The sequence below is a fragment of the Dryobates pubescens genome, chromosome 20 (genome assembly GCF_014839835.1).
Source record: "Dryobates pubescens isolate bDryPub1 chromosome 20, bDryPub1.pri, whole genome shotgun sequence".
In the NCBI taxonomy this organism is placed as follows: Eukaryota; Metazoa; Chordata; class Aves; order Piciformes; family Picidae; genus Dryobates; species Dryobates pubescens.
In genome coordinates this window covers 13,743,264-13,762,622 of record NC_071631.1, presented here as the reverse complement: position 1 = coordinate 13,762,622, position 19,359 = coordinate 13,743,264, and the positions used below count along the sequence as shown (strand labels likewise).

At 52.3% G+C, this 19,359-nt stretch overlaps 1 protein-coding gene across 8 annotated transcripts in view; it reads left to right on the top strand.

The window, feature by feature from the left end:
• BAIAP2 (BAR/IMD domain containing adaptor protein 2) overlaps positions 1-19,359 on the top strand; it is a 48,378-nt gene that overhangs the window by 10,843 nt on the left and 18,176 nt on the right. For all 8 annotated transcript variants that reach the window (XM_054170467.1, XM_054170463.1, XM_054170466.1 and 5 more), the window contains exons 3-6: positions 1,137-1,223; positions 13,041-13,102; positions 13,429-13,500; positions 13,836-13,973. In XM_054170467.1, the coding sequence (XP_054026442.1) occupies positions 1,137-1,223; positions 13,041-13,102; positions 13,429-13,500; positions 13,836-13,973 (359 nt within the window). The remainder of the gene's footprint in view (positions 1-1,136; positions 1,224-13,040; positions 13,103-13,428; positions 13,501-13,835; positions 13,974-19,359) is intronic.

Sequence of the window (19,359 nt, the reverse complement as noted above, 5' to 3'; positions counted from 1 at the left end):
GACCTTTCAGTGAAGGATGTTTTAATAGGCAGAGCTCCTGCTGTTCTTGGGTACAGGCACTCCCCTGCATGCTGCTTTCTTCTCAGTTTAACTCTGTTTTAATGGACCAACTGCCTGTGACATGTGAAGTGCCTGTCCATCCTGGTCCACTGCCCAGGGGCTGTGGACTCTACTCCCTCAGGGATGGGACTTAATTCACCCTTCCAAGCAGCAGCATTCCCCAGCTATCCCTAATGACACTAGAGAAGCAGGGGCTGATGATGTGGCTATGACTCTGCCTGCTGAGTCCCTGCTGATCTTCAGCAAGGAAGGGAGCGGAGGCAGGATTTGATGGGGAGGAGAAGAGGCTGCACTTGGAACTGTGGGTTTTATTTATTCTTCTGAAATGTTATACTGGTAATGCAGCTTTTAATTACCCAGGCAGTGGAATCTGTTTACTAGGTGCTGTTTCATCACAGCTCAAGTTGGGCACACTGTACCTGCGGCATGTGGAGCACCAGGGTGATCACTCGTGCTCTCCTTTTCTCGCATCCCTGCGGTGAATACACTTTGAACCCTGAGATATTCCTGCAATCTTAACAATCCTTGGTCATCCTTTTTCTGTTGGATCTATGAGCTCGTTTGGGGCATCTGAAGGAAGTGCAAATCACAGTGGAAGAGGCCTCAGTGCATAATTTGACGGTGTCAAGCTCGAGCTGTACAACATGTTCTGGTGATTAGAGGAAACCCCCTGCTTATCTGATTAAAGTGGAGTGCATAGCTGGAATGTCAACAAACAAGACTGAACTATAATGAAAGTCTGTGATATTCAATTATTCCACAGTGATTTTTTTCTTTCTGTGCAGCATTAAGCAGGCTGGTGGTTACACTGGAATGAAAAGCACTGAGGTCCTGCACATACCCTTTCTTTCTCCTAAAGAGCTCTGTAATCTTGCTGCTTGAGCTTCTTTCTTCACTCATTTTTCTTCTGTTTGTTGTCTAGTCCCTCTCTAGGGGGTTAAGCCCTTTTGAAGTAATGTCTGTTTTAGTGGCTAGCATCTGTTCAGTGCCATAAAAGTTATGGTAGCTGTTAAAGAGGGTATAACTTCACCTCCTTCCCCCCCTCCCCCCCTTTTTTTTTTCTTGGATGCTTTTAGGTATGACATATGCAGCAAAAGGATACTTTGATGCTCTGGTTAAGATGGGAGAGTTGGCCAGTGAAAGCCAAGGATCTAAAGAATTGGGTAAGTCACCAATTTATTGTTAAGTGCAACTGCAGTCTGGAATGAGCGCTGAGCACAGGAATGAAACCAGATATTTGCTGTGGGTGAGGATAACAAGCTCAGTGTGGAGCTGGTCCTGCCTGATGTGAATGCTAAAAGTGTCTCTGTATTTGCTCTTAATGTATCACTTTAAAGAGCCTGCTCTTCTTGGTGTCAGGGGTTTGGGGTATTGTCAGCTCATGGTGTTTGCAGAACGTGGCTTTGCTGGTGTGTTTTTTTGTCTTGCTTTGCAAAGGAGAGAAAGGTCCCAGCTTCTGAGCTGGGAGCTGGGGAGGCCCACTGCAGCCCTCAGAAGAAGGGGGTGATGTGATCTGAGGACTGGGCGGATCAGCCATGCTGGAGCAGTGTTTCTTCTGGTAGAAGTCACCCAGTGCTTGGGCTGTGCATGTTGGGGGCCGTTTGTAGCCTGAACCCTGGGTGAGTGTCTGCAGGCTCCCAGTGCAGTGTGGCTGGCAGTGTAGCTGTGACACAGCTGTCAGCTGTGATGCTTGGTGCAGTGCCTTCTTTTCCTTTCTTACCCTGACTCCTCTGGTCAGTCATTCAGGACCTGTTTTTCTAGTCCTTCCTTTGCTGGCTGTGGCTCCTGAGCTTTCCCCTCACTGCTGTGCAGGTGGGAGTTGAGGTGCCTCCTCTCCTGGCTCCCCACAGGGATGTTGCAGCCTCTTGAGGGGCTGAGATGGATTTTGGTCTTGTTGCCTTTGCAGCCCCGGGTGAACTCCTCCACCTCCCAGTCGCTGCAGCTCGATCTGCTGGGAGATGGCAAACTGTGCTCATTAACAGGACCCGAGGCAGCCAATTACCAGAGGAGAGGTTGAGCTGAAATGACTGCAAGGGCTGATGAGGTGATGAGTGAACAGCCCCTTGCAAGGCAAAGCTTTGGTTTGGCTGTGTGGTGCTTGGGGTCAGACACTGCATCCCCAGCCACGGCTGCTCCAGCTCAGCCGTGCATGGCTCCCTGGCTGCAGCTGAATTGTGCTGGGGAAGCAGCAAGTGTCTATGGAAACCGATCCTGTCGCTGGGATTGAGGCTGCCTGGAGCAATCTGCTTCTGTTTAATAAATAAAACAAGAGGCTGGTGGGCGATGCGTGCAGCCACCGAGATTGTAAGGGCTCTGCAGACCTTGCTGTTGAAGAGCTGCTGCTGCTTCTGCCTCTTTGGGGGTAAAAGAGGCAGCAGCTCTGTCCTCCTGGAAGTGAAAGCTTGGGAAAGCCTTAGCAGAGGCAGCTCAGCTGGGTCAGGCAAGGAGCTTGGAGCCTGCAAGCTCTGCCCTCCCTTCGGAGCAGTGCCAGGCTTTGCTCATGCTTAAACTCTGGCTTTGGTGTCTTCTGGTGGTCCCTGCTGCTTCCTTGCTGAAGGACAATCCTTCACGGCCTCCTTCAGTCTCCTGACTGTGTTCAGTGTGTGACTGAAGTATTTTAGGGTTGGTTTAAAATGTTTCCAGATTTCTGTGCTTTCCACTCCTGGTGTGAGGATCCAAGGGAGGATCCTGGCAGCTCCTGCTTGACCCAGAGCTGTGACAAGCAGCTGCTTCTGGGACCTCCTGCTTTGTTGATCTTGCTGATATTTATTGTGGCAGCTGCTCCATGCAGAAGAAAGTTAAGATAAAATTGCTGGCTGTGGTTTACTGGAGCTGATAAGGGCCAGGGACACAACCCCCTCCCAGTGGGATGTGGAAACAGAGGCTGAAGAATGTTTTAGCCCAGAGCTGTGCTCGCCAAAGGTGCAGCTTCTGGGAACACCTTGACCTCATCAGTCCCTGTGCTGTGATTGCTGATAGTGCCGGAAACCAGCGCTGGGCTCTGGGTTCTCTCATTCCTTACCAGGGGCCACAGCAAATGGGGATGTTCACTAATGCACAACTTGCATCAGTGCTGTGCCCCTGCTGCTCCCTCCAGGACCAACAGGACAGGGAAAGCTGCTCTGGGATGTCAGGCAGGACTGCAGGATGCTCTGGTTGGGACTGCAGCTCACATCTGTTTCCAGCCTCCACCAAAAAGAATTTGAGATTTTTTTTCCCTCCTTAACTCTTTCTTTTCCCAGTGTGGACACTTCTCTCATGCTATTTCTGGGTCAGGAGATGGCAAGAGAAAAATAAAAAATGCACAGATCCTGTGACTAAAAGGTGATGGAAGCAACCCCATCTGTCCCCAGCTCTCCAGCATGTGCTACAGAGATGTTGCCTGTGCCAAGGTGGCCGTGGGCACTGCACCCTGTGGGTGACACAGCATGGACAGGGTGCTCTGGACAGGCTTACAGCAGCCTGGAGAGCTGGAAGGGAGCACTCAGAGGCTGTCCTGTGCCAGGAGAGCTGCTGTGGCTCTGTTGGTGCTCAAAACCAGAGATGTTTTCCTGTCATTGTATCTCCAGTAGCACTTATGACTCCAAGGAGATGCTCTTTAGGTTGGGCACTGGAGGACTGCCCATTGGTGGCCCATTCTGGCTGTGTGTAGCCATGCTGGCTGCCCAGTGCAGTGTCCCAAGGTGGCTGCTTCTGCGCCTTCCTCTGTTGGTAGTGATGCTGTATGTTTTTCTTGCTGAAGAGTTGGCAGCCTACTAATGCTGCCTCTAAGCTTAGCTCTCTGCTCAGCAGCTGCTTAGCACTCCACATTTTTTGTAAATTCTCCATCAGATTTTAGCAACTGTTTGTAGACAGGATAATCCTGGGAGGGGGGGTGGAAAACCCAGCAATAAGCAAGGATTTGGAGCTGTAATCAGCTCTGTGGCTGGAGTTTTTGGGGTGCAAGAGTCTGGGGGGGGGGTGTGGGGGGGTGTACCTGTGTCTGAACCCCACTGCTCTTCCATTCCTGGGAACTGGATCACTGGGCGGGGGGAAGGTGGCAGGGATGCTTCTCCCTTCCCTGCTCTGCTGTCCAGCCTGCTGCTCAGTTTCTGGCTCTTGGAAGATGAAAGCCATGCCCACAGCTCCTCTCAGAGAGATTCCTTATTCTGTTCTCCACTTCTTCAGTTGTTGTGGTGGCTTTTGAGAAGCTGGTATGAGGAGCATGAACACACTGTGCCTGATCAGTGAAGGTTTACTCTGGGCTTGATCTGGGGATGTTTTGTAGACATTTCTGAGGGGCTCCAGCCTCCTGCATGAGAGTGCTCAGGTGGCTTCAACCCTTTGCCCAGCTCCTATTTGGTCCTTTGGGTGTAGCTTCCTTTGTCCTCCTTGAAAACCAGGCCACAGCAAAGTCATGGAAAGGGGTTTCCTTCTCTAGGGAAGCATGTGCCTGGTGATCAGAGCTGGAGGCAATTTCTACCAGGCTGGAAGCGCACTGAGATGCTAGGGCTGGAGGGCACCTGTGGGGAAACTCCTCTGGGGCTGAAGGTGGCTTTTGGTTTCCTCAAATGTCCTCTTGAGTTACTGAAGTCTTCTCTGACTGAAGCATGGTGCTCTGAAAGGACAGGACATGCAGTAATTAGTTTGCCATTGTTGAGCTGCAAGGAGCTTCTGGTGGATAACAGCCTGTTTCTGACACAATTTGCACAATCAAATTAGAACCAGTGACACCTGCCTAGGCCAGTCATTTGAGGAGCTGTTCTGTGTCAGTGGAGGATGCTGGGCTTTGAGTGTGTGAAATAATTCCCTTACAGCTTTTAAAGCACTGAGCAAGGTAGATCTGTCTCCACCTGCCCTGCCCTGCTGGTTGGAGCTGGGTGTGAAGCCTGGTCCTGTCCATGATGCTTCCATAGAGTCAGGGTGCCACTAGCCTGTGCCTGGGTGGGACAGCCAATGGTGGGGCAGGTCCTGGTGAGGAGCAGACCAGCCTGGTGGGATGCCCATGGCTGCCCAGGCACATCCAGACTCTTGGCTTCACTGCAGCTCCTCAGTCTGGCCCAGCTCCTGGCAGTGGTGTGGTTTGGAGGCTTTGTGCCCAATCCTCAGGGCAGAGGGATTAATCTGTTAATGGGATTTGCAGTTGGTTTGGGTAGACACTTCCTGCAGCAGCAGAGATGCAAAGACAGATCTTGAGCATGTCAAAGGTTGCTAGCAGTCAGTGTGTGATTTGGGCCACCAGAGCTGGTGGTAATTGTGGTGCCCAGTGTCTGCTGGGGAACAGCCAGAGCAGTGCCAAATAAAACCAAACTTAAACTCCAGGAAATACTTGCCTGAGGTGGTGACTCAGTGTCCCTGCAGTGAGGTCCCTCTGCTTGTGGAGCCCAGCTCCTGCATGGGAGAGCAGAGGTAATCTTCTTGCTTGATCCTTTTAAAATTGGACTTAATGATGCCCTTAATGTTTTGTGGGTAGCAACATTGTACAGGTGGAAGAATGGCTGCTCTGGACCTGCATTTCCACCTGTGATTGTCCAGTAGCCTGATTTGCCAGAGAAATTGTTCCAGAAATACAGGACTTAGCCTTCAAGCTGTGTAGTTCCTTTAGAGAAGGAACCTGTGGGAATGGTCTGGTGCAGACAAGAAAGACCTCCTAAAATCTGCTGCCTGCCGTGGAAGGACATTTCTGCCTGCTCTGCCTTTTCACTGCCTTCAAATCCTCTGGTTAAAGCAGGCTGCCATAGCAGTAGGGCTGTTCTCACCCACCTGTGTTTGGGTATGTAATGGTAGAGGGTTGTTAAAGGAGCATCTGCCAGGAGCATGTTGCCTGGCTGGAGTTTCTAACACATAGCAGCTGTAGCATTTGGGCTTCACCTTCACTGGTGACATCTTCCAGGGATGATACCTACCTGCTGTGGGCACTGAGCCCAGGATGAGCTCCCACAGGCATGCTCCATTCTCTTGGGATGTGTCTGTGGGCTGGCTTCTGCTGTCCATCAGCCATGCTGTAAGCTTGGCAGATTTCTAGGAAGGGGCACAGCTTGGTGTGTGGCCAGCTCTGAGTCCTGGAGGTGTTTGCTTCCCTCCTGGGACTGCTGACTTGTGGATCGCTTTGTGAGGCTCTGAGCTGGGGCGGTTCAGGGGAAGTCTGTGCAGTTGTGTTCTCCTGTGCCACCAACATAGCTGCTGCCAGAGTGGCTGGGCACCGGGGACTCACCAGTCTGTACATCATGACACAGAGACATGAGCTGTACACAGCCAGGCAGCAGCTGTTGGGACTTGGCAGTGCTGTGTTAAGGGTTGAACTCAATGATCTTAAAGGTCTCTTCCAACCTTAAGGATTCCACAATTCTGAGTGTGGAACACCACAGGTCACCCAAGTCTCTAATCCATTCCTGGCAGAAGTGTCAGTGGCAACTGCTCAGCCCAAGGGAGCTGATTACTGGGGATGTGTTGTTGAACTTGTCTGAGTCAGGGTGCTTTGGGAAGCTTTTGTTTTCTATATTTTTTTTTCTTTACCTTGTCTCTCAATAACTAACTAAATAAATAAATGCCTTAAGCTTCGCAGGGCTGGGCTGGAGCAGAGGCTGCCAGCGGAGCTGATCATTCTGATGCTGATGAGTAGCTAATACAGCATCAACAAATCAGTGCCATCCTTTGGGGCTGTGATAAGTGAGCCCTTTCTGAAGAGGAAAGAGATGAATCAGTGTGGAGAAGTTGATTGTTCCCCCCACACTCGGATCCTTCCCACTGTACACGCACAGATCTTCCCCCAGGTTGTCTTGAAGCTGAACATCAGTGTGGATCAAGTCAGAGCCGCCTTGTCTGGGTGAAGTGTTAGGCTGTGAAGTGCTTCTCTGTGAGGCTTGAGGGCTTGTCTGTGGCATGGACTTGGCAGTGCTGAGTTAATGGTTGGACTCAGAATCATCCAGCTGCCTGGCTGGGAAAGACCTTAAGATCATCAAGTCCAACCATAAGGTGATGTCTCTCCCTGTGCACAACTGTTAGACCGTGGCCCTGAGCTCCTCAGCTAAACATTTTAAAGTCCTCCAGGGATGGTGACTCCACCACTTCTCTGGGCAGCCTGTTCCAATGACCCTTTCAGTGAAGAAGTTTCCTAATATCCAAGCTAAACCTCCCCTGGTGCAACCTAAGGCCGTCTCCCCTCATCCTATCACTTACCACCTGGATGAAGAGGTCAGCCCCCACCTTGCTCCAGCCTCCCTTTAGGTAGTTATAGAGAGCAATGAGGTCTCCTCTCAACTGCCTCTTCTCCATGCTGAGCAACCTCAGCTCCCTCAGCCACTCCTCACAGGGCTTGATGATGATAAAAAGTCTTTTCCAACCAAAACAATTCCATGGTTTTGTGTCTGTGAGCTTGGATCTAGACACAGGAGGGAAGTAAAAGAAGATTGCAGAAGCTGTCAGTAGCAGGTTTCTGCCTTAAATCTGGCTTGAATCTTCAGCATGTGATGTGACATGTGAGCAGAGCTCTTGCTGGGCTGTGTGTACAGGCTGGAGGGAGACAGCTGTGCAGCAGTGAGGATGTGACCAAGCTGCAACCACTGGAGCTGAGGCCACCATGCGTGCTGCTGGTGAGCAGTGGAAAAAGGAAGCTGTGAAACCAGCAGGCACGCAACACTGAGAAGGGGAACTGGTAACCTCTGTCCTGGGTCTGGGCAGCAGGATTTCACCCTGAAGTGATGCTTTGTGCACAAGGCATCTCCACCCCACTTCCCCTCAAAAGCCAAACTGATGGAGCTCCCTGGTCTGGCAGAGTCCATGGGGAGTGACATGGGTGCCTGTGTGAGAGGAGTGCCTGGTGCAGGATCTTCTGACCCCTTCTCCAAGCACCTGGTGCTTTCACATCTCTGCCCAGGGACTGTGCATCCCCTCCCTGGGTCTGGGTGCTTGCTTGGCATCAAAGGATTCAGCTAACAGCATTTAACCAGCCAGTGAAAAGCAGATTATTTTTTTTTCTCCCTCTTAAGCTTCAGGAGCTCAAACAATTTGCCCTGTTACTGTCTGTTGCTTTTTCTCATTAATGAGCTAATATTCCTTTTCTGCCAGCTTCCCTTGATGGCACAGTTGCCTTTCCTGGCAAAAAAAAAGAAAAAGGCAATGGGCAAAAGCCCATCCCAATATCAGAGTGGCAAAACTGAGCCTCTGGACTCCTTTTCCTCCCATCATGCTCTTTATTTGGGATCTGAAACTCCAGAGCGAGTGATCTTGATGGGAACTGATGCTGATGGTACCCAGGAGCTGGTGGCCAGTGGCAAAGCCAGGCAGCCAGTCAGTCCTGTGGCCGCTTGCTCCCACTGCCATTGCAGGACAGGCTGGGCTGCTTCAGCCTTGCACAGAGCAGTTTGGCCTCAGCCTCAGAGCAGTTTGGCAACTTTGCCAGTGCATTGTTTGGTGTTTTGATTTTAAAGTGGCACATCTGGCTCAAGAGAGGTGGAAACAATCATTTGTAGGTTCTGAAAACTCAAGAGCAAAACACTGTGAGATGGATTTCTACTGCTCTGACTGCTGGAGGGGCAGCCAGCTCCTGCATGGTGCTTATGGTGCTTGTGGTGCCGATAGCAATGGGAGGGATGTGAAACAACCTGTTTGCCTGTGCCTGGCTGGGTGTGGTAGGGAAGGGCCCACAATAGCTCCTGTAGTTCTCCCAGAACGATACTGTGAGTCACACAGACGTAAATAGCAGCAGCTCCTCCTCCTCCTCTTCTGTTTGTGCTTCACAGCCCGCGGGAAGGTGTGAGCCTGGCATGGGCAGGTGAAACCCTCACCCTGCCCTCCTCTGGCTCTAGTTTTGCCTCTGGGTTGAGGTGAGGCATTTCACCTTGGGTTCCTTGACCTGCAGAATGTTCATGTTGGCAGCACAGCTGGCATGGTGCTCTCACTCTGCACAATTTACCTGACCTGAGCTTTTGCCCTGTTCTGTGCCCTGCTGCCCAGCCATGATTGCCATCTTTAGCTTACAATTCCCACTGGCAGGTGACGCAGAATGCCCGTGGCATGGGCGGCCGTGCCGATGCCAGGGCTTGTGCCATGCTCCTGGCCCTGACACTGAGCTCTGCTAAGACCTCATGGTATCTGGTGGCAGCCTCATGCCACAGATCCTCTTCAGAGGCAGAGATTGAAGTGTTTAGAGTTTCTAGCTCCCATGGTATCTCACAGTCAGAGTTTAGTGTCTCCCCTGCTGCCACACAGGCTGGTCTGAGTGGTGTCAGGGTGAGATGCCTGTTCATGTCTAACAAGATCTGTAGCTGCCTTGCAGTGGGGAAGCAGCTTGTGGTGTGGGGGTACCAAGGTGGCAGAGGTGCCATGTGTGAATTCACACCACACTGCAGCTCGTGTTCAGGGGCTTTGGTTCAAACTCTGCTGCTGCCTCGTGTGGGCTCCTGGTGATGGCAGCACCCATGGGAAGCCTGGAGCTGATTCCTTTGGAGCTGGTTGGGCTGTCTCAGCTCAGGAGGAAGCTCTTGTGCCTCCACACAGCCCAGTGCCAGGCAGGCATCCATCAATCTTCCTGTGCCATGCCGGCTGCCGTAAGCATGGTGATCACCTTGAGTTGCTCTTGGCACTGGGCTGGCCATGCCCACAAAGGCACAGCAAAATGACCATGGCAAGGGAAAAGTGCTGTGTGGTGGGCATGGAGTGGGATAGCAGTGTCCTCTTGCCCAGGCTGGGATACAGCAGCATTCAGCAGGGACACTGCTGGTGGGAAAGGCTCTCACTGCTGCTTGCTTTGATGTGGGGCTGGAACGCCCTGTGCTCACTGTGATAAGAACCACGGGAGGGGGTGGGGAGGTGGAGGAGAACAGCTACACAAAGATGTGTATCTCTCGAGACACACCACACACCTCCCCAGCTGCTGGGAACAGCTTAATTCCCTGTGGTAGGAGTATGGTGGCTGCCCCATTGTCCCAGTGCCTTGCTAGAAAGCGGAACACAGGATGGAAATTTACAGCCCTCCAAAGCCTCCCGCAGAGCCCAGCCCCTTTCCGCCTGACCCAGTGGATCGAGTCCTTCTTGACAATGATTTTGATAGTGAATCACAGTGCTGGAGTGGTGGGGGTCTATAGTAGTTCTGCTCTCTGGGTAGGTTGAGAGCTTAGCGGCAGTGGCCAGAAAGCCCTGGGCCGGCCCTGCCCCAGCTTTCTCAGCTGGGGTTTCCACTCTGGCCAAATGGGAAGTGAAAGGGAGAGGGGGGTGGTGCAAGCTTTGCAAATAATAAACAAGCTGCCCTTGCATTGACAAAGCAATCTCAGCCCAGCCACAGCCTTACGTCACTGCCTCCTCGCAGTGGGAATTTGTGCACTTCCCACGATTGAGCTGCCGCAGCCCAACCGGAGAGCGATTTCCTGGCGCTCTCCTGGTGGTGACCCTTGCCCGGACCGCCCTATCCGTGCATGAAGCTCTGCACTGCAGATGTCTGTAGCTGCTGCAGCTGGGTGCGAGCGCTGGGGGCTGCTCCCCTTTGCTCAGCACCTTGTGAAGTGCCTGTAAAAGTTACAGCTGGCTTGGTGGCTGTGGGGAGCTCCGCCCGTGGTTCCCTCCCAGTGAAGGAGCAGAGCCGCAGCTGCCGATTTGGGCACCTCCTCGCTTTGGGGGATGCTTTGTGCATCGCCGCTCTCTTGAGGAGCTGAGCCAGGGGCACAGGGATACAGTGCCATCATAGGCTGCTTTGAGTTGGAAGGGACCTTCAGAAGTCCTCTAGTCCAACCAGGACATCTTCACCTGCATCAGGTTGCTCAGCCCTGCCCAGCCTGAGCTTGGATGTTTCCAGGGGTGGGACATCTGCCACCTCCCTGGGCAGTCAGGGCTGGTGTCTCTTATCTCTAGTCTAAATCTGCCTCTCATAGTTTAAAGCCATCACCCCTGGTCTGTCACAACAGGTCCTGCTAAAAGGTCTGTCCCCTTCTTTCTCATCAGCCCCCTTTAAGTGCTGTAAGGCTGCAGTAAGGTCTCCCTGGACCAGCTGGCACTGGCCCAGCACCTGCTGATACTGCAGCCGATTCTGTCACCACATTGACCCTCAGTGGAGGGGCCTGGTGCCTGCCAAGGACAAAAAAGGATCAGATTTTAATGTTTACAGAAGGTTTTGAGCACTGTGTATGGTGCAAAGTACGAATTGCTTCAGCCACCAGAGCAAAGAAATGTTAGGCCAAGCTGTTCCTGATGGGCTGGTGGTGTTGACACTGGGCTGGCATATGGCCTGCCTGCCTGGGCACGTGGTGTGGCAGGATAGGCTGACTGAGCAGTGGACTGGGGCTGGCCCAGCATGTGCTGCCTGGTTTTGTGCTGGCCCAGCACAATGGTTCCCTTGCACTGGTAAGACACTTGTTTGGCTCATTCCAGCCTCACTGTGTCTGAGGTCTGACTCCATGAGCAGAGGATGTAGTTGTCCTAGAGCCCAGGATGGAGCTGTCATCCACAGAGGACTTGTGTTTTCCTGTGCTGTCTAAATACACCAAACCCACAGTGTTGGCAGGACAGGAGTGGGCAGTGGAAGCAAACCTGGACTCTGTGTGTCTTGGCTGCTGGGGAGCCATTTATGCCAGGGAGGTGCCATCAGGTGGGAGTAGGGCTGTGGCTGCTCACCCCAGATGCCCAGTGGGTTCCCAGGCCTGTTGCTGTTGGGAGCTGCCACCTCCACCTTAAGCAGCCTCAAGAGTGTTGCACCATCTCTTGGCTGGGGTTCCAGGGCTGGTGTCTCTTTCCCGTGGCATTTCCCATCCCCGGGGCTGCTGTCCTCATCTAAAATTCCACCGTACACTTTCACAGGTAGGTTTGGCACTTTGAATTATTCCAGGCACTTTGGATTATCTTGGACTCTGCTCTCCTCCTTTGTGCATGGGATGTGGGATGCTGCTTCCCTGTGGACAGGCTCTGTGAACGCCCCAGGGAATCCTGGCTGTGGGACCTGCAAGGGCTGAGTCTTGAAATTGGAGCAGCTCTCAGCACAGGGCTTTCAGTTTACCAACAGTTCCGTGTGGTTCGGAAGCCTCCTGGGAAGCTGTGACCTGCCATGCTGGGATCAAGAGTTTCCTAACTCAGCCCTTGCAAACAGCTGACTGAGCTGAGCTGTCCCTGAGAGCTTGCTCTGACCTGGGGATGGTGCTGGCTCCAGCTCTCACGTGTGTGTCTGGCTCCAGCAGTGTGGGGCTTTTGCTATGGCAGGGCACTGCCCTTCCTCCCAGGAAGAGCACAGTGGGTGTGTGACCTGGCACATGCTGTATCTGAAAAGAAAAAATCAAAGGAAGAGACAAAGCAGAGCTGGGATCCCTCAGCTGTGGGCAGTCATTCATGGGGCTGACCTGTGGCTGTGTACCATGGCTGTGCCCTCACTGCCCAGCTCACCCAGGACAAGGCTGCTTGTGCGTGGCTCAGCTGCTAAGCCTGAACAGGTCCAGTGGTTTGGAGGCAAAGATCAACCTGGAACTTAGCTCCATTTGCAGCTCTGTGTCCTGGCTTGAGTCCTGAGGCTGTCTCTTTCTGCTGCTGGGGCAGAGGGATGAGGGTGCTCTGTGCAGCTGAGAGCACATCAGTGGAAGCAATCTCATTAATGCAGCATCTCTTGTCTCCACCTGCTCCTCTCAATGTCTAGATGGTCTAGTCAAGATGAGAAACCAAAAGAGGTCACATAATCCTTGGCTTCTTTGTCACATTCCTGCAGACAAGGCTAAGGGTTGGCACACATAGAGTTCTACCATAGCTGGGGTGGCTGATGGCATGATGGGTCATGGGCAGGGCTGCTCTTGGGTGCTGAGGTCCCACTGCTATATGTCCTTCATTTCTCTTCATGCTCCACAAGGTGCATGTGACTATGTGTCTCAGATGAACACGGCTTGTCTACAGCTCCCTGAAGATGGGTGCTGGAGGTGGTCCAGAGCACCCATGGGTCTGGCTGCAGACCTCTCTTTGCTTCCTGCCACAGCCCTGGGATGTTTTCCCAAGCTTGGCACCTCAAGCCCCCTCCCCATGTCTTGTTTTCACAGGAGATGTGCTCTTCCAGATGGCAGAAGTCCACAGGCAGATCCAGAACCAGCTGGAAGAGATGGTGAGTGACCTGGCATGGGCATGACAGGCTCTCTGCCTGGTCATGGGCTCTGCCAGTGTTGCAGCTGAGCAAAATAGTTTTCCATGTCTCATCTGGGTGATACCAGCCCCTCTGAAGTGCGCTTACTTGAACTGCAAAGGGTCTGCTCTGCTCAGGCACCTGCTTTTCTGCCTTGCTGGGTCCTGCTCTGAGCATCCATCTGTCCTATGCTGCTGTCAGCTTCTGCTCTGTCTATACAGACCCTCTCCCCTGCCTGATGCTGTGCTCCCTGGGCAGGGTTTGCCAGACCTCACCAAGGATCCATGGTTTTTTTTCTCTGCCTGCAGCTCAAGTCCTTCCATAACGAGCTCCTGACGCAGCTGGAGCAGAAGGTGGAGCTGGACTCCCGATACCTGAGTGTGAGTTACAGACTCCTGTAGCCCAGAAGCTCAAATGTTGGTGTGGGCATCCCTATGTTTCCCATTCCTGCTGCCCATCTCCCTGTTCAGGGAGCCAGACACTGCTCACGTCCCTGGTTACAGATGGGTCATGGCCATCACCCACATTTCCACACTCACAGAACAGCATTTCCCCGGTGTCAGACTGTTGCAGCCCTGTTTACTCTCTGGGCTGTGGGGAGCCCACTTCTCACAGAGGCTGGGGAACTTCTGCTTGCTTCTGCCCACCCTTGGAAGCAGAAGCTAAGGCTGGACTTCAGCTTTGGCTGCTCAGATCTCTCTCCTGTCACATCCAGGCTGCACTGAAGAAATACCAGACAGAGCAAAGGAGCAAGGGGGACTCCCTTGACAAGTGCCAGGCAGAGCTGAAGAAACTTCGGAAGAAGAGCCAAGGCAGCAAAAACCCCCAGAAGTACTCTGACAAGGAGCTGCAGGTAGGACCCTGGGCACAGGGAAGAGACATGAGCCTCTTGCCCTCCTGTTGGTGTCAGGGAGGGAGACACATGAGCCTCTCACCCTTGTGCTGGTATTGCCTTGAGGGGCTGAGCCCCATGGCAACATCATGGGGATGGGACAAGCCTCCCTCTTGTGCCAGCCGCGAATGCCTGGTGCCACATGCCAGGGGTGGCCTGGCTCTTGCGAGCGCTGAGATAAGGGCTGGCCGCGTTCTGCGGAGGAGCAGGCAAACAGCACTAGTGGGGAGAGCGTGGTGGGGTGTGGGAGGTGTGGATAGGGAGGGGGTGACAGCCAGTGATGGGAGCAGCCTGGTCTCATGGCCACCTCGGGGGAGGACGGTGCAGAGCGGGGAGGCTGTGGGCTTGGCAGATGTTGCGCCGGGCCATGACTAACCCTGCTCCATCGGCTGCTCCTTGCTGCTTTTTCCTTCGTTGCTCAATGAATGAACCCAAAAAGATCATTAATTTGTGTTGTGCCAGATCCATCTCCCTCTGGATGGTGTTTCACTTCAATATTTGCTGTGCCTGTTGCTGGGGTGCCCCTTCCCCCAGCCCGCTGGGGTGGCAGCGCGGGCTGGGGGCGGCTGCGGTGAATCAGCGCAGTGTGATCGTGGTGTGGGCTCCCCTGCCAACCCACGCACCGCTTGCTAATCAAGGCTGCACGGGGCTGGGGTCTCTCGCAGCACCTGTCTGGGTGTGGGGTGGGCGTGTTTCAGAGGTTGAGGCGTTGGGGTTCTCTGCAGGCAGGGATTTGGGGCTGGGATGGTTCAGAAGAGCATCCAGAGCGCATCCCTGGCTGAGCTGGAGATGTGCTGAGGGCCTGCAGTGCTCAGGTTGCTGGTATGTTTACATCTTTGTAGTGAGGTGAGGTTGGTCTCTTCTCTGTAGTATCAAGTGATAGAATGAGAGGAAATTGTACCAGAGGAGATTTTGGTTGGATATTAGGAAAAATTTCTTTATGGAAGGTGTGGTCAGGCCTTGGAACAGGCTGCCCAGGTGGAGTCACTGTCCCTGGACATGTTCACAAAACTTGTAGACATGGCACGTGGGGACATGGTTTAATGCTGTGGTGGTCTTAGGTTGATGGCTGGACCTGATGATCTTAGAGGTCTTTTCCAACCAAAACAATTCTATGGTTCTGTCTTCTGAAGTCTGTGACCTTTGGCTCAGGCTTTGCCCAGAGCACAGCTGAACATGGCAAACTTTAACAAACAATTGATACACCTGCCTGCAAACTGCTCTGGCTGAAAGTCCTCCTGGTGCTACTTGAGCTAAGGCTGGTGAATGATTGCAATGTGAGTAGCACCTTGAAAAGGGGAAGATGAACCCTGAAGCCAGGAATTACCATGTCTTGTCTCTGATGCATGAACATATGCTTTGTGTTGGGACCAGGATCTGTTACTGGGTGCCACAGGCTGGTAACGTGTCAGAATGATGGGTGTCTGCTGAAGGGGATCTGAACGTTGGTGGCACTTCCCTCACCAGGGCTGTGTACAGGGTGGCATTTCAAGTAATTGGCAGAGAGCTACTGTGAAGGTTGTGCTGGGGAAGTGACATTTGTAATTGCACTAAAATTTGGGAAGTCAGTCACTCCCTTTGTGGTGTGAATCAGAATAAGCACTGAAGGGGAAAAAATGCACCCATAGTCATCGGTGTGCAGCTGCTTGCAGGGGGCACAGATGTCTGGAGCGTTGGGGAAGGTGCTGATGCCCACCAGAAGCGGCTGTCCTGCCCGCCCAGGTGGGAGCTGGCATGTTCTTGAGAGCTGAGCAGCTTAAACTACTTCTGAGCAGCAGTGTCCCCACAAACCCTTGCTCTGAAATTCCTGCTGAGCGAGAAAGGCTGTTAGGCAACAAGCCTCGGCGTGGGACAGCCTGGAGATCAGACCTTGGTTATTCCCCACCTGCAAAAGCTGCTGATAGTGACAACAGAAGGAAGCTGCTGCCAGAGCCTGTCCTCTCCTGATGAATCCCTCCAGGCTACTGCTGTGCAAGGATCCCCATCCCACACTGGGAGTTGGAGGAGGGAAAAATTCATCCCAGCAATGGGCTTTATATAGCTGGCAGAGGAGCGACGGCTTGATCTTCCTGCTGTGATGTGGCAGGGATGGCATAGTCCTGTTAGCAGGGCTGCTCTGGGCCGGGAGACAGGATCAAGCCTTTCATTCGGTTAATCTTTCAGCAGTAAGTATTTAGGAAGTGCTTATCTCTCAAAAAGCCTTCTGATGGCTTTTGGGCTTAAAGAGCTATGAGACTCCTCAACTGCTGCTTCTCATTTCCACCCTCCACCCCTCCCAGATCAAAACACAAACTTAAATTGCTGAATTCAGCCAAAAGGGCACTTTCCCTTCTGTTCTCCCCTGGCTGCAGTGCTGGTATTTCTTTTCTACAGAAAAAAAGTCTGGTTTGGGCCATCATTGATGCTGTTCATCCCTTTGCTTGGACATCAGAGAGCTTGGGGATTGCTGGAAGGGTTGGTCCAGCCAAGAGCTGCACAGGTGTTGGTACCAGCCCAAGGAGAGGGTGTAGCCAAACCAGGCTTACTGAACCAGGAGCATCTGCAGAGTTGCTGATGTTGCATTGTGAGGGCTTTGCTCCACAAAAGTCTTTCTCAACTGGGTAGGAGAAGCACACACTTCACCCTGGGGAGCTGATGCTTCAGTTTGTTGAGCTGGCCCAGGGCCACCCCTGCGGCCAGCTTGTAAAAACCTCCAACAGCCTCCTTGGAGGTACCTCATGGTGCTTGCGGGAAGCTGAAGACTTCATCAGGCTGGTGCCTGGGGACCTCAGACCAGACAACAACTGGAGAGAGCTCTTCTAATGGGCTTGCTGCAGATTGCTTAATGGGAGAAGCTGCTGTCGATGGAAATGTCCTGGTAGCTGCATCAGTCATCTCTTCAATAAAGCAGTAACATCTTACTCTTCTCTTGAAGACTCATCCACTTAAGCTACTGCAGCAGTCAGCACCCGAGGTCTGGTGCTCTGTCATCATTTCTCTTCATACTTAATGCCAAGGGAAGCAGAACTGCTCCTTTCTGCCTGTTCACTCCTTGTGGAATGACCATGTTGTCATCACCTGCCGCCACGATGGTGGGTGAGATGAGTGTGGTGGGAAAGGCTTTGCTGTCCTCCTTTGGGGAGCTCTAGGACACTTTCCCTAGCTTCATCTGCAGAGGAGAGAGGAGATTTGGGGATGCTCAGGCTCTGGTGTGGCAGAGGACAGCCCTCACCTGCTGTAGGGTACCAGCATGGCTCAGGCTCCATGATAGGTTGAACAAAGCCCTGCAGAGCAGCCCAAACGTCTCACTTGGGATTTTTCAGTTCAGATTCCCCCCTTATAAAGCAGAAATAAATGCTGATATTCAGCCAGCACTGCACAGAACTGTCACTGGTGAGCAGTAGCTTTGGGAACATGGAAGCTGTGGTCTGCTCAGGAGAAGGCAGTGGGACAATACTCATGAGCACTTGCGGGATGCTTTTCCTGAGCTGCATCAGCATGGAGAGAACTGATCCAGGCTTGTCTGCAAGTCCCACATCATCTGGCCACTGTCTCTTGTGCTTGTTTTGTGGAGTTTAATAGGTGAGGACAGGCATTGCAGGATTCAAATGGGGGAGGATTTAAAACACCTTTGTGGTTTGCAGTGAAGACAACTCACGTAGCTTAAAAACAGCTGCAAGTGCAGTGAGGCTGCAGGAATGATTTTTCCATCTCCAGAACTTTGTCATGGTCAAGGGAGATGCCGTGGTTGTGGGTTGTTGCTGCTGAAAGTCACAATAAAGCCAGGCTTTTTATTCCTTATGAATCAGCCCAGAGCTTTTGTTACACACAAGGAATGAAAGCTGGGCCAGCTAACTGCCTCAGATGTCTCATCTTCCTTATGTAGTCACTGAGGGGTTTTTTCAACCTGTGTTGAAAACCAGGAGAATAAACCAATTCCATTCACTGCACGTCTGTATGAAGAAGAATGAAAACAATATTAAGATTAAACAATCACCAAGGAAGCGAAACCGCTGTAATTGCATTAAACGCTGGTTGTGATCAAGCTATGAAATCAAGGTCACGATGAGTTTAGGACCTTGATTGAATCAGCAGCCCAACAATGAAGTTATGTTGGTTCCAACTATTTATCAAATCATATTAGTGCTGTGAACAATTGGATTTCTCCACTGGGCTGAGATGAAGCCGACTGTAATTCATCCTAAAGAGCCAAGCTGAAGCCGGCTGGGTGTGGTGAAGAGCTGTGACTGACCTGGGGAAAGGGCCTTTGTGTGCCTCTGCTGGCCAGCAGCCACCCCAGTAACCCCAAGTGGGCTGAGGGAGCTCCCTGCTTCTCCCAACCCTGTGAGCTCCCTGTTCCCAACCAGAATCAGGCTGAGGAGGCTGGGCTCAGCTCCTGTGTCTTCTGCTGTCCGCACCTCCACCTGCTCCTCTGGGAATGTTTTAAGTATTAAACACCACTGTGCCAAATAACCTGGTGGGGTGGGTAGGATTTCTCTTTTTTTTTTTTGGTAATTGAAACCTCATTTTGATATTCCCACCAGGAGAAATAATTTTAGGTGTAGGTCAAGAAGCTCTAACTGACAAGGAGATTGCACAAACCAGGTTACAAGAGCTTATGTAAAAGTCAAATAGGGAAGAATTATGTAAAAGCTTGGTGGCTGCAGGTGACTCCAGGTTTTGGTGTGCTTTAAGCTGAGTTAGGCTGGGTGTCCAAACCCAGCAGGTGCAGGGAGGGAAAATGCTTCATGGGAGATGGAGTCACAGTCCCTGGAGGTGTTCAAAAAGGTATAGACATGGCTCTTTGGGACATGGTTTAGTGGCGTGGTGGTGGTGGGTCACTGGTTGGACTTGAGGAGCTTAGAGGTCTTTTCCAAACAACGTAATTCTAAGATTCTCTGATAGGTCTGGGATGGAGTGATGATCAACATATAGGCAGCATGCATGTGTCCTCCTTGCCCTGGGCAGGTTGAGACTGAGGGATCCCCACCTGAGTGCCTGTGTGACTTGGTGGCATTATCTGCTCATGTCTCAGGACCTTACCAGAGAGCTCATCCCCTGTAGTATTTTTGCCTCTGTTTTCTCCACCAGCTGTAAACTCATGTGCTGGTGACATTGGCAAGTCTTACTGTGGGGCTGTAGCCCTGAGTGTCTGCAGAGGCTTTGGGTGTTGGTGAGGTTTTGGCACACCTTGCTCTGGCAAGGTACTGGACTCTCTTCTCTCCAGGCATGATGTTGCAAGAGCCATGTGCTGAAGCAGCTTCTTCAGACTTTGTGTCTGTGGGTATCTTGTGAAAGAGACAGCACCAGGAGGAGGAAAGTCTCGGTCTTCTCCTTGCTGTGACTGTGGCCAGGGTGGGTTGGCTCA